Below are 14,312 nucleotides of genomic sequence, written 5' to 3'. Positions count from 1 at the left end.
CCACTGCCTGCCACACTGGCATCCCATGTGGGCACCCGGTTCCAGTCCTAGCTGCTCCACTTCCAGTCCAGCTCCCTGCTAATGCACCTGGGACAGCAGCTCAAGATGGCCCAGGTGTTTGTGTCCCTGCTACCCCTGTGGGAGACCCAGATGGAGTTCCTGGCTTCTGGCTTCCACCTCTCCCAGCCCCACCCATTGTGGCCATCTGGGGAGTGAATCAGCAGCTGGAAGGCCTCTTTCTGTCTCTCCCTCTCTGTGATTCTGCCTTTCAAATAAATAAGTGGTTGGAGGCCCCATGTGTGGTGTTGTGTTGTGGCTTCCCTGACCACAAGTCCAGTGCCTCTGCCAGTGCCTTCTGTTGCGGCTGCGGAATGATCTCCTCCAGCTCCTTCGGGAGGAATTTGTTGCTAAAACACCTATCCCGTGGCCCGGGGCGTGCACACTGGACAGTCTCTTCCGAGGCCAGCTTTGTGCAGACAGCTGCAGCCCCTGTGCCCTGCGCAATGTTCAGCCAGGGTTTACTCCTGCTCTGGCTGGGACATCAGCTGAGTGCAGCCCCCAGGGCGTGTGGGCTGGAAGCTTGGCTCTCGGTGCAGTGGGGTTGAGGACATGGGAACTTTTAAGAGGTGGGACCTAGAGGAAGGTAACTGGGTCACCACCCCTGGAAGGGATGAAGCTTGGCCTCGCGCAGTGAGTTCTCCAGAGCGAGGGTTGTTACAGAGCAAGGCCGCCCCACAGGCTTGGTGTCTTCTGCACATCGCTGTCTCCCTTTGTGTTCTCCTGCCAAGCAGCCATGGGGCCCTCCTCAGAGGCTGACCACATGGGGCTGCCTGAGCTCAGACTTTCAGACTCTGAAGCCATGAGCTTTACGAATAAACCCCTTTGTTTCACGAGTCCTCAGCTGCGGGTTTCTCGCTACAGCTGCACAAGGTGGGCCAGTGGTCACGTGACTCCTCAAGCCTTGCCCAGCCCTGAACAAGAGGGTGTGGGTTGGGACTCACCTCCCTGGCTGATGCACCTGTCATGACCTGCACGGAGCCAGCAGGGCCCAGCACACAAAGATGTTCAGCACTGTCTCCCCACAACAGCATGGGGGCAGTTCAAAGGTGAAGGGTGGGTATGGCCATGGGAGAGGGTGCCCACCAGCCACGGAAGCCGACTGGTGTCAGTTCTACACGATGGATGGGGTCAGCCCCGCGGGAGGAAAACACATCAGGTGTGTTTCAGATCAGATCTTACAACAGGCCCACATTGAGCTTGGGTTCCGACTTTTCAGGGACTGGGCTTTTCACAGTGCCTTGAACTCACACCAACAAGGTCACACATCTTGCCAGGGGAACCAGCACTCACAGGAAGGCCCTCACAGCTCTGGGTGAGGGACAGGCCTGAGATCTTTCTTGTCCCTCCCCACCCCCCCCACCCCCACCCATCCAGTCCCCACTGGAGGGAGGATCCAGGCTTCTCACCATGTCTGTACAGGAAGTTGTGGATGGTCCCCCATTCCCACTTGTAACAGCACAATGCAGTTTTAGTCATAAAATAGTAAGACTTCGTCAAAGACTCTAGAGGGAGAACGGAGAGGGCCAGAGTGAGTGGGAAGGGCTGAACTCATGGTGAACCCGAGCCCCCCATGTGACTACTGGGGACAGAGCCTGAAAGCGGGACAGTGAGGCTGCATGATGTCACGACCCTAACAGGACGCAAGTCGTTAAGTCTGAGGAAGACACAGGGACAGTGCAGGCAGAGGAAAGGCCCCAGGGGGCATGGCCAGGAGGCAGTCGCCTTTGGTCTGGGTTCAGCCACCAAGGCGGAATCGCCGCATCACCCTTATGTTGTCTGGTAAGTTAGGATAGAGGAGGGTACTTCAGAAGTCTCGCAGAAACTTCTAGACACCCACACGTAACATCTTCTAGTACACGCTTTCTGTGTGTGCGTTTCATACGTTGCACACAAAATAAATGTTATCTTTTCGTCTTATTTCCCACAAGCCTCCAGGGTTCTTATTTGAGTCAGATCTTTTCGGAAGAGTGTACCGGAGGCTTCTGCCACAAACCTCATCTCTCCCCATGACCCACAGGGGGGTGACCTGAGCATCTCATCTGACTTTCCCCATCCTCGGCTTTTCAGCTATCGCCTTAAAGACGCCTTCCTTCTTCCTCAACCCTGGCTACAGGGAGCGGGGCACTTGGCTCAGCAGTTAGGACAGCTGCATCCCACCCTGGAGTGAATGGCACCGTTCCCAGCCCTGGCTCCTGACTCCAGCTTCCTGGTAATGCACACCCTGGGAGGTGGCCACGATGACTCAAGGAATTTGCTTCCTACACGCACGTGGCAGACCTCAACCGAGTTTCTGGCTTTAACCTTGGCCATTGAAGGCACTTAGGGGGCAAACCAGTGGCTGGGGGTTCCGTCTCTGTCTCTCAAATAAAAAACGATATTAATAAAGGGAGCCTGACCAAGAATATCTCAAAGGCACCAAGTTAGTGGCTGGCTTGCTATTTAAATTATATACAAGGGAAACCAAGGAGTGGACAGAGTTCACCCTAAAGAGACTAAAACCAGGAATTTATGTAAGATTAAAAAAGAGATGAACCTAAGTGACCATCCACTGACGAATGGTTAAGGTAATGCGGTCTGTCCACACAATGAAATAGTGTTCAGCCAGCAAAAGGATGCAACCCTGTCAGTTGCAATGGACGTGGTTGGAACCAGAGGTCACTGCATTAAGGGAAAATAAGCCAGGCACCGAAAGACAAGCACCGCATGACCCCACGCGCATGTGGGATCTAAACAAGCTGACGTTATGGAAGTGGAGAGTGGAATGGTGGCCATCAGAGGCTGAGGAGAGTTGGGGGGCTGGCAGAAAGATTGGCTGGCTGACGGGCTCTACACTGTAGTTAGGAGAAATGCGTTCTTGTATTGCCCATAGGGTGACTGCAGACAATGCCACTGCATTGCCTACTTCACAAGGCTAGGAGGGAGGGTCTCGAATGCTGTCACCCCAAAGAAAGGATGAGCGCTCGCGGAAATAGACATGTTTACTTCAATCCGGATAGTACACAATGTCCACGGCTCAGGACATCGGTGGCCCCCACTGTAAAACACGCACCATTTTGAATGTGACAGCCATTTTTCAAAAGAGAGGAGAGAGGGAGAGGTAAAGCCTGAAGATAGAGAACGAGGCTCTCCTCTCCTTGACAGCTGCTAGGTAGCTGGAGTCTTCAAAGGGAACAGACTTTTGGTGGCTCACAGCGGAAGCCCTAGAGGCCGGCTGTGCAGGGCCCGGGGCTGTCTCTGGTGCTCCCAGGCAGCGGGCTTAGTAAGTGGTTCTTGCAGCCCCTCCTCTGTGGCAGGGACCCCTAGGGGCCCCTCCCCTCCAGATAGAAAAGAACAAAGAAACCTGGAATGGGGGGTGGAGGGGTTTCCTGAGAAACACCACAAATCCAGCGAGGTCAGCCACAGGTGCACACGGGGGGTGACTTTGTGTGGCGGCTGTGTGGGCAGTGCAATCGCTGTAGCCCAAAGCCGGTATAACAGTATGCATAAGGAAGCTTAACAGTTGTCTGAGCTGGGGACATCAGACCATGCCTTGCTTTGCTTGAGACCCGGAATTTGGAGACTGAACCCTCCCCTGGACCAGCTGGCAGAAGAATCAAGCTGTTTTCCCTGCTAAGAGCCTTGGTGTGTCCCGCCTCTCTGTCCCAGTTTCCTGCCACACCTCCTCACCAGCCGCCTGCACTCTCCCCTCCTTCCGTCTCCATGGAGTTTCGCTCCGTCTAGGTGGTCCTGTTTGTGGCTGGCTCACCTGTCTACTCTCCATCTCTTCGCGACTGTGAGAACCTGGTCCATCCCCTCCAACCTGCACCAACAACTCAGGACACCCCAGTGCGTGCATGGACCGTGGGAATCTGGCTGCTTCCTGCAGCTGCCACCTTGCGGGACCATGGGCGAGTAGGAGGGGGCGGGGGCTCACGGATCAGCACTCACGGAAGATGTTCTTCACGGTGCTCATCGGACTGTACATTCTGCACTGCATCATCGGGCCACTCCTCTCACTGCCTACAGGGGTCTCCTCTTCTCTCGTGAAGCTATACACCAGGTATTCCAGGAACTGGCCCTGCTCTTCCGGGGGGATGCTGCTCCAATGCTGGATCATCTCAGCCAGCCAGGTGTGTTCGGGCTCAACCTCTCGACCTGTCTCGAGAAACCCAGGTGGTCACCCCCTCGGACCATCTGTGTCCCCGGTTCCATCTCACCTTTCACGATGCCCAGCATCTCCTCCTATGCGGGCTGTGCCTTCTCCATGTCACCTTCTCTCTCCCCGCTGTGGCCTCAGTGGCTCTTACTGTCCAGTCTCTCTTGACTCTACTCCAGGGCTCACTTCCAAGCCCTCTCCTCATCTGCTCTCAGCCACACCCACGAATCAGGAGTGAGTCATTGTTGATGTGACTGCTCCCACCTGTGCCAGGCCCACCTGCGGCTGCAGCGTGCACTCCCTCCTCCCACCTTCCCCCATCCCTGTGAGGAAGGCCCTAGGGTACCCCACTGCACAGAGAAGGAGGCACTGAGGCACATGCCCAGGTTCTTCCCCTGCTCTGTCTCTCACGGGAATTCTGTGGCAACCAGATCCTGTCCCCAAACACGTTCACCCATGTGCTAAAGCAACCAGGAATTAGTCAGCAGCACTGAAAAGGAGGAAGATTTCCCACAGACCCCAGGTGTTCTGGCTGGTAACTGTTACGGATCGCCCTGGTGCATCCTGGGGCCAGAGGAGGCGGATCTGAACCCAGCACTGCTGTTTATGAGCTGTGTCCCCTGGGCTGGACCACTCAATCTCTTGGCGCTTCTGCCATGGGATGGTGGTGAGGACTGGACATTGAGGCGTTTGGACAGAGCGCAGGGCTGAGTCCACGCTGCCTGGAAGCAGGGGTCCCTCCTCCCGGAATGCTGACCATCGGCAGGAGCTGAACGCCCTTCTCAGGACCCTGCGTTCCCCAGCCCCAGCCGCTCTGCTTAGTTCATGGTCCAAGACAGACCACACATGCGTGGGGCGCTGGTCCCTGAGAGGCCGTGGCCCAGTGACGTCATCGTGGATGCCCGATGACGCAGTGCTTCGAATGAGTCCCCAAGGCTGATTACATTCCTGTTGGCTCGGCGCCTCCCCTGACCCCCGCCTCCTCCCTCTCGCCAGAGGAGCCGGTGAGGGTCAAGGGGAAGCAGCCACCCCTGCATCACGGCCTCCCAGCCCCGTGGTCCCCACCGCGCAGGGGTTGCGGGCACCCCCTGGTGCACAAACCTTCCCTTGCGAGCTGCAGCTGCAGGGCCTGGAGCCTGTCGATGACGCTGCTGGAGCTGGGATCCTGGACGTAGGCCAGCAGCAGATCCAGCAGAGCCTCGTCCACCTCCGACCCTGCTGAGACAGCAAGCGCTCACCCTCAAGGTCCCTGGTGCCTTGCTGCCTCCCCCAGTCCCCTCGGGTCTCTACCGATGCGGGGGTCCACGCCCCGGCCGCTGTGAGCTTTGCTCGTGAAGGCTTTGCCACGGGGAAGGTACCTGAGAGTGGACGTCCCTCCCAGGCCCACCCTTAGCCCATGATGGACGTGGATACAGCTGAGGGACGGAAACTCCCTGGCCCCAGAGGAGGAGACCTCACTGCCGCCTAGACTTCGTTCGCTTCAGGGGACCCAACAGGAGATGGGGGCAACCTCCGCCACCCCCAAACTGGAGCCACCGTAAGATGGGGACAGCTGAGCTCGAGCGGCGTGCCCGTCGGCCCAGGATGCGAGAGATGGGGTTCCTCCCAGGACCACAGGGGCCTCTCATTCCCCTTCACACCCTGACGTCAGTCTCCGGCCTCAACTTCCGGCTCTCAGGCCTCAGTTTCCGGCTCCGTCAAAGGCTTCCCGCACGCATCTCGGGTTCCGGCGGGGCCTCTCCTTCCCCCTCACACCCTGACGTCACCCTCAGGCCTCAGCTTCCCGCGTCCCAGGCTCCCGGGAGCCGGGGATGGCACACGCGTTCCCCGCCTCCGCACCCCTAGCAGCTCCGAGCGCATCAGCTCGGGTTCCGTCCCTAGGCACTGAGGAAGGGACAAGGCCCGGGCGCACATCCAAGGCCGAGTGTGAGGCAGGCTGACGTCGCCTCAGGTTCCAAACGAGGACTTTCCAATCTCGGGCACCCCCTATGCGGGCCCCAGGGCTCCGGAGAGTGGAAGCGACCAAAAACAGGGAAGCCACATGTGGTGTGCTCTGGGCAGCCAGAACCAGGAGGAAAACCGGCTTGCTGGGGGCGGGGGCATGAGGAGGGTGGTCAGGGAAGGCTTCTCTGAGGACGTGGCATTTTGAGCAAAGCCCCTGGGTGGAGGATGGGAGGGAGGCCTGTGGGTTTCTGAGGGAAAATAGTGGGTGCAGAGACCCTGAGGTGGGACTGAGAAGGGGGTGTTTGTGTCCAGAGCAGAGAGAGTGAGACGGGGATGACCAGAGTGCTTGGTGGCCCCCAAGTCCCAGGCTGGGGTCCCAACCTGCAATGGTTAGGGTGGACTTAGGAGGCCCGGCCTCTGACAGGTGATGATGATGTGAGCGTGGAGCCCTCCTGAGTGGGGTCAGTGCCCTTCGAGGGGGCCTCCCGGGCCTCCCGGGCCTTCCTTCTGCCACGTGGGGATATGGGGAGTCCCTGTTCTGCACCTAGAGGAGGGCCTCCCCCCAACCCCACTGCTGTGGTTTGGGCGTGGCCAAGGCCCGCAAGGCTTGTGTGTTGAACCAGAATCCCTACGGAACGTGAACTGTGCAACCATTATAGCAGACAGAACGGAGATTCCTCAGAAAACTAAAAATGACCCAGCCATCCCACTCCAGGGGATTTATCCAAAGGAGCTGAAATCAGCATATGAGCGAGCCACCTGAGCCCCCACGTTTACAGCAGCTCACAAGAGCTAAGTTCTGGGATGGACCCAGATGGCCATCCGCTGATGGCTACATAAAGAAAATGGTCTACTCAGCCATAAAAAAAAAAAAAAAGTAAGATCCTGACTTTTGCCACAAAACGGAGGCAACTGGAGATGGTGATGCTTCCTGGGATAAGCCAGACCCCAAAGGACAATAGCACATTCTTCTCTGGGTTGTAGCTAGTACATGGAATATAAAAAATTTAATGTGTACGAGTGAAATGGACATCTTGGGATTTGATTACTGTTCACAGCCCCTGTCTATATTGCTGTGGGACAGTGGTCTTTCTACTTTTTACTTGTTGAACCATTTAGTGGGGCATCAAACCTTTGACTATAAAGAAAAGCAAAAATATGGTATTGCAAAAATTAAAAAAGAAAGGGAGCAAGAGCGAGGATGCGAGGGGAAGCATCATTATATTCTCAGAATTGTATCGATGAATGACATGAAATCTTTTCTCTTTATATTAATTAAAAAAAGCAGTTAAAAGTAACTAAAGAAATGTCACCCCCACTGTGAGAGAGTAAGAGGTGGAAACCAGATCTGTTGAGAGGCAGGGCTGCTGGGAGGCGATGAGGGTCAGGGGCGGCCACGGGGGAAGCCCCCGTGCTGGAGCCCTGGCTCTGTAAGAAGACACAGAGAGACCTGCAGAGACCCAGGTGCCCAGCCTGTCTCTTGCCATGCTATGCCTGCATGGCCCATGGCTCTGCCAGCAAAGCAGCTGCTGCCACAGCTGTGACCCAAATAAACCTCCTTTCTCTGCAACACTGCCCAGCCTCAGGTATCTCATTACAGTCACAGAAAACCAGCTCGACAGCAGCCCCACTGGCTGGCACCAGGAACTTGCACCCTGGCACACAGGACCACGCTGCCTGCCTCCCCTGCAGTTCCGGGGGCTGTGTGACTGACCTGTGAGACCGACGTGACTGGGCATGCTGTACTGCAGTCTCCTCTGGGGGCCGTGTGACTGACCTGTGAGACCGACGTGACCGGACTTGTTGATGGCCATGCCTTTCAAGGTTACTGTGGGACAAACAAGGAGATCTTGGGTGGAGAGGAGGAGCAACCAGATGCAAAGAGGTTGGATTCCTGAGACCCCGCCTGCAGGACAGGTCGGGGTGGGCCACCCTTCTTCTGGGTGAGCGAAATATAACCCTTTCCTCTCTGTCTCCTATGTCCCACCTCTCCCTGTCTCTCTCTCATGACGCCTGCCCACACAGTCTTGGGGAAGGTCTTACAGCTTGCCAGTGCCTTCTCCTGCAACCGTGGTAGATGGAGCGCGGTGAAGAGAGCACCCCCGTTCCTCAGGACCCCCTCTCGTGATAATTAACCCCTCCCGAGATGACACCATCGCCCATTCACCTGAGCCAGTCCCCTCTCACTAGGTCATGAGACACCCCCCACACTCCCAGCACTGTCACTGTGAACTCTGGGGAGTACGTTCAAGCCCGAGTGATGGCCAGTGGAGCAGGGCCGACACCAGCAGTATCCACCTCAGGGGGGATGGGTTGCCGACGGCTGGCTCTGAGCCACTGCCCCCTCCGTGTTCTCACTACTGATGCACAGCGAGGCAGGGTGCTTACCTTCTCTGTACTCACACTTCGGATGCAAGCTTTCTTTCCATTTCTGTAACTTTTCTGCAAGACAACAGAGGTGAGAACACTGACGGTGCACCAAAGCCACCAGCGATGGTGTTGGCCGTTTTTAAAGCAAATATAGATGACCTGGGGCGGGAGGCATCTCTGAGCTAGAAATGGCAGTGCCGGGCCGGAGCCCGCGGAAGGCCCCAGGAGCTGGTTTGTACACCTGCCTTCCACCTTTGTGTTCAGTGAACTCAAACTGGCCAGGGAGGGGACATTTATACCATGGAAATGGCAAACAAGCAAACACGTTAGGAGACCCCGGCTAAGAGCCAGCTTAGCAAGGCCCACTGTGGAAGTGAAATTCCGATGTATCCCACAAGCTCACGCTTCTATCAGACTGACCTTGAAACAACGTACGGCGAACACCATGGTCAAAGGACAATACTTGCGCGTACGACCCACCACTGTGCTTGGCTACCTGGGGACATCTCTTAGCTTAGGTGTTAAATGAATGATGAGTAGTTACAGCTGTGAACTGTCAGTAACAAGACCCAGCGAGGCGCTGCCCTAAGTACCTTATACACATCTGGTCACTGAAACCTCCCATCCAATACGTGAGGCTGGGGACTGCTCTCTTCTCCACGTTCTGGCCGGGGGCATTGGGTCACAGAGTTTAAGCAGTGGGCCTGCCCACATAACCACAGTGACTCTCCGGTTACAGATGCACACACTGAGGCCAGAGGGGTTAAGTAACCTCCCAGCGGCCACAGGGCTCCTGTGTCCCAGGGCGCCACTCCGTCCCAGGCAGTCTTTCCAGCTGCCCACAGTGAGTGTGTGAAAAGCGGCAGCGATTTGCTAGAACGTGCAGTTGTCTGAACAAAGAAGTGCGGCTCTCCCTTCTGCCATGGACCAGGAAAGCACTGCCGATTCCCTCGTGGAAAATAACCTCTAGGCACTGACCACTCTGTTCTCCACTCACCCATAATGCACTCCTTAATGGCTTCCATGCTAGCTAGAGCGCTTCCCCATAAACCTGCAGAAGAAACAGAAATGCAGTCAGAACGCCTCCCCCCACAGCTCTGACACCCGGCAGTGGGTGTAAGTCACCGTGCGACTCTGCGCTGGGAGGGACGACTGTTCCTGCACTCAGGAAGCGGCAAGAGCACCGGGCACTTTTCTAGAAGGCAGCAGTAAACAAGACAGATGGGGTGCCTGTTCTGGGGACCACGCTGTGGATGGAGCCAGCCAGCCAGCCACTGTTGACCGCCCCAAGGCCACCCCAAGCTCTGCATCTGCATCTGCACTTCTCGGGACAGAAGTGGACAGGGCAAAGATCTCTCGGCCTGCCTCGCAGCTAGGGGGAGGTCAAGCCCTGGTCTGGGCAGATGGCACGGCGGGGGGGGGGGGCTCCTGGGAGGTGTTGCCCTCTTCCTGAAAAGGGGCCAACTCAGTGGACATGGCCACCGTGGCAGACGCAGAGGGTGAGTGTAAATGCAACATGGGTGGAGGAGCAGAAACCCAAGCTCAACCCTGCTGAGCAAAGCCTGTGTTGGCGGCTGCTTGCTCCTGTCTCTTTGTTTTGTGACAAAATTAGACCTAGGATGGTTGTGTGGCCTAGTGGTTAGGATGCCCCTGTCCTACAGGGGACCCTGGGTCCGACCCCGAACTCTGGCTCCTGCTTCCTGCTGATGGAGACACTGGGAAGCCTGGATAATGGCTCAAGTGTGTATCTGAATTATTTGCTGAATAAGTGGAAATTCAACCATCCTTGAGTTGTCCCCGCCACTAGCTGTTTCTGTTTGTGAGACCCGCCACAGCTGCCACAGCCACACCCTCGGGTACATGCCCCTCCCCGAATGTGACAACTCAGCTGGACTGGTCCCATGCAGTGACGCCATCTGATCCCACGGGGGACACCTTCCAGCCCCTGCATGCTGCGAGGTTCACGGTGCCATCCTGAAAGTAGGATGACTGTCAAAGCGACAATCAAGAAAACCTCGGCAAGTTCCGATTGCACCACCACTTCTTTAATGGTTTTTTATTTTTCTTTGTGTAAATACCTGGTTGTTTTTGTTGTTGATGTGTTTTGAGAGGGAGACACACGCACACTCACATGCTCACACACACACACAGAGTTCCCCTCTACTAGTTCACTCCTCAAGTGCCCACAATGCTTGGCGCTGAAGCCAGGGGTTTGGAACTCAATCCAGGTCTCCCACGTGGGTGGCAGGGACCCAGCTACGTGAGCCCTCAGCGCTGCCTCCCAGGGCCTGCATTAGTGGGAATCTGGAGTCAGGAGCCAGACACTCCCACATGGGAGGCAGGTGTCTTAACTGTTAGCCCACACACTTGCTTGTTCCATCACTCTTTTTGTTAAAGAAAATTGTAGGCCCTTTGTTTTGCTGATGCCCTGAACACATCCTGGATCTCGCTCTTGGCAGCTGCAGCCCTGGATCTGAGCCCTTGCCATCCTGCTGCCTCTCCTAGGTTGTCTGCTAAGACTCTGCGATTTGTGCTATTAAGGAGCCCCTGGACAAACTGGTTCCTCAGCAGGAAGAACAAAGCCCCTTCCTTAGGAAGCCCCCAGGGCCTTTTCTTTCCTCCCAGAAATACTTGTAAACAGGAGCTGGGCAGAGCCAGGGGCAAAACCGCCTCCCCCGACTTCCCGTCCCCTCCCCACGATGCCAGGACCCACCTTTCAGGAAGGCCAGATCTCGCTCAGGCTTAGCTTCGATCAGTTTCCCGTTCTCAAATCTGCTTCCAAAGTGGGTGGTGGAGACGTAGGCCCCGAGCGCAGGGTAGCCGGCGTGGTGAGGCGTGAACTCAAACCAGGTCTCTGGGCAGGACAAACAAGAGTGAGTCCCCGGCACCCACGGAGCCCAGAATGCAGCAGGTGCTCGGAGAGAGCAAATCTGTTGGAGGAGGACTGGCAACCCAGACGCTGGAACATCTCTGCCTGTGTGTGGGCTCAGAGGCCACGTGGGCATCTCGTCCCATGGCTGTTGAGAGCCGCTGTCAAGCTGGTGGTGGTTCACAATCTCTGTGGCTTCCTGTTCCCCATATTCCCCAGAGCCTGAGCCCTCATCTCCATCTTTCTCCTCCTCCATCGTACAGCCTCCCAGGCCTGGGAGTGTGGGGAGGGGTCAGGCCTCATGGCTATAAGACCGATCTGTGGGCACTTGGGAGGTCAGCGGGGCATTTCAAGGAGGGAAAGCACAGGGTCAGATTTTTTCAGTCTGGGGCTGTCCATCAGACCGCCACGGAAGGAGGTGACCTCCCGGGACAGGGCGGTCAGTGAGGAAGTAAGTACAAGTCCTCCAGACCGTGAGCCCGGGTGGCTTAGGGGTGGTGGAGCGAGGACTAGGGGTTTCAATGAGGAGAGGTGACTTACAGGTTTTGGAAAGGACTGGATTTTGGGATGTTATGGGAAGGAGAGTTAGCTGTGCCTATGCTGGTGGGGAAACGGCACAGGGGTCCCTCCTGGGGGGCAAGGGGTGAAGCATTCAGGAGATGACGTCCAGGCACCGGGAGCATTGCCTGACGGATGGGGAGCCATCAGGTGAGCACACACAGTGTATGCTTGGGGACCTGGCTCAGGAGGGCTGGATCTCTGAGAGAGCCTGGGGCCCAGAGAGGAACCAGCCAGGCTGCAAAGTCAAGAGCATCTGGGTGAAGCTGACCTGTGAAGAGGAAAGAGGCCCCGCGCTGGCTCTCACTGTCCCCGTGCACGCAGAGCAAGCGTGTGCCCTGCGGTGACTCTGGGCCTTCCCCGCGCTCTCCTGGGCTCACCACGGGCAGCGGCAGGAAGACACCCCCACACTCACTCCCTCCGTGCCTTGCAACCCCTCCCCTGCCCCTCCCTCCAGGTATTCTCTTACTCTGGGATTTCTTCTCCTTCCAGGCGGTTTGGAAGTCAACATCGATGGCTGCAAAGAGCGGGTAGGGCAGCCTTCCTTCGTCCACAGGCTGCTTCATGCTGGACAAGCAGGATTCCTGCAGCTTTGGGTAGAGAGTGCCGAGATGACGCACGGGGTGCTCCCTCGGCTGCAGTGTCCTGCCTTCTCCTTCCTGTTCATCTTTGAAGACTCCTTTCAACGACGGGCTCAGCAGCCACAGTAGGTGGTCAATGAACGGCTTTAAAATGACCGCTTTTTTGTACATCCCGCTCCTTGGTCCCCCTGGGAAGTGCCAACTCCAGCCTTGCCTGTGCACCTCCTCCTGTGCCTGGGGAGGTGACTTTGGGGTTGGTTAAGAGTTCAGGCTCTCTTGGAGCCAGAGCTGTGGTGTAGGAGGCTAAGCCGCCTCCTGTGATGCTGGCATCCCATACAGGCACGGGTTCAAGTCCCTTCTGATCCAGCTCCCTGCTAATGCACCTGGGAAAGCAGCGGGAGATGGCCCAAGTGCTTGGGTCTCTGCACCCGCATGGAAGACCCGGATGGAGTTCCAGGCTCCTGGCTTCAGCCCAGCCCCGCCCCAGCTGTTGCAGCCATTTGGGGAGTGAACCAGTGGAAGGAAGATCTTTCTCTCTCTCTCTGTCTCTGTATCCTCCCTACTCCCCACTCTGCCTTTCAAATAAACAAAACTTTATTTACTTTATTTATTTATTTATTTGAGTGCAGGCTCTGGAGGCAGACTGCTCTGCTTGGTCCCTCATGTTCACCATCTACTCACTGGGTCAACCTGGGCACTGTCCCTCATCTCCTTCCTCGGCTTCCTTCTCCTCTCTATAATAGGGACTCTCTTTATTTTCTTAAATAGTCACTCATTTATTTGAAAGGCAGAGTTACAGAGAGAGAGAGAGGGAGAGATAGAGAAAGCAACTTTCTATCCACTGGTTCATTCCCCAAATGGCTGCAGTGGTTGGGGATGGGTCAGGCTGCAACCAGGAGCCAAGAACTCCATCCAGGTCTCCCTCATGGGTGGCTGGGACCCATCCTCTGCTGCCTTCCCAGATGCATTAGCAGGGAGCTGGTCTGGAAGTGGAACAGCCGGGACTTGAGCTGGTACGCACAGGGGATGCTGGCGTCGCAGGCAGCGGTTTAACCTGCAGTGCCACAACACCAGTCCCTGCGCTGTGTATAAACGCAGGGTTTCTATCTGCAAAGCCTGGAGTTTTAACTGAGTTAACTGGTCTTGGTGACAAGCCTGACCCCAGACCATGTTGTCTTAGGGCTACCTCCGTATGTCATGGGGCTCAAGCAGAATTTGTATCTAGGAACTGAAAGCATTCACTGGGCTGGGGAACTTCTATTTTGAATACTTTTGGAAAATTAGTGCAGCCAAAGAGGGTGTGACTGGGTGGGAGTTACCCAGTGGAGGATTCTCAAGGGGGCCTCCATATGTTCTCCACGAGCAAGACTGGCAGGGCTGGCGTCCACAGGTAAGATGCGTGCGTTGCGCTCAGGACAGCCTCCCCCTCAATGCGCCTTAGGGGGCGCAGTGCCATCCGCTGCAGGCCCTACGTTGGACAGCAAAGCTCTGGAGCCGACTCGTGCTGCCTAACTTAAACATTACACCCACTGAGCAACGCCTTCCATTTCCCTCTTCCCCACCCTGGCCCTGGGAGCCACTGCTACATTCTCCACTTCTGCGAGGTTGGAGGTGCAATCGCCCGCGTTAGTCCGTCTGCGACTGGCTCCTTCCACCTAGTGTCATTTAAGAGGGCAGATCTCATGTTAAGTGTCCTTATCCCCTCCCCTTCCCATGTCCACACAGAGCACAGAAGAACACGAGGTAAATTCTGGAGGTGATGGGTATGTCTGGAATCTTGATTGTGGTGATGGTA

General features: G+C 56.4%; 1 protein-coding gene across 2 annotated transcripts in view; it reads right to left on the bottom strand.

Moving 5' to 3' along the window:
- PLA2G4C (phospholipase A2 group IVC) overlaps nucleotides 1-14,312 on the bottom strand; it is a 33,951-nt gene that overhangs the window by 7,770 nt on the left and 11,869 nt on the right. For both annotated transcript variants that reach the window (XM_008252598.4, XM_051837440.2), the window contains 8 exons: nucleotides 12,406-12,526; nucleotides 11,223-11,363; nucleotides 9,507-9,560; nucleotides 8,528-8,581; nucleotides 7,854-7,967; nucleotides 5,297-5,410; nucleotides 3,988-4,194; nucleotides 1,467-1,562 (listed from right to left, as the gene is read on the bottom strand). In XM_008252598.4, the coding sequence (XP_008250820.2) occupies nucleotides 1,467-1,562; nucleotides 3,988-4,194; nucleotides 5,297-5,410; nucleotides 7,854-7,967; nucleotides 8,528-8,581; nucleotides 9,507-9,560; nucleotides 11,223-11,363; nucleotides 12,406-12,526 (901 nt within the window). The remainder of the gene's footprint in view (nucleotides 1-1,466; nucleotides 1,563-3,987; nucleotides 4,195-5,296; nucleotides 5,411-7,853; nucleotides 7,968-8,527; nucleotides 8,582-9,506; nucleotides 9,561-11,222; nucleotides 11,364-12,405; nucleotides 12,527-14,312) is intronic.

This window comes from Oryctolagus cuniculus, chromosome 18 (assembly GCF_964237555.1).
Source record: "Oryctolagus cuniculus chromosome 18, mOryCun1.1, whole genome shotgun sequence".
Classification (NCBI taxonomy): Eukaryota; Metazoa; Chordata; class Mammalia; order Lagomorpha; family Leporidae; genus Oryctolagus; species Oryctolagus cuniculus.
The sequence above is the reverse complement of the archived record's forward strand: the minus strand, read 5'-3'. Positions and strand labels throughout refer to the sequence as shown.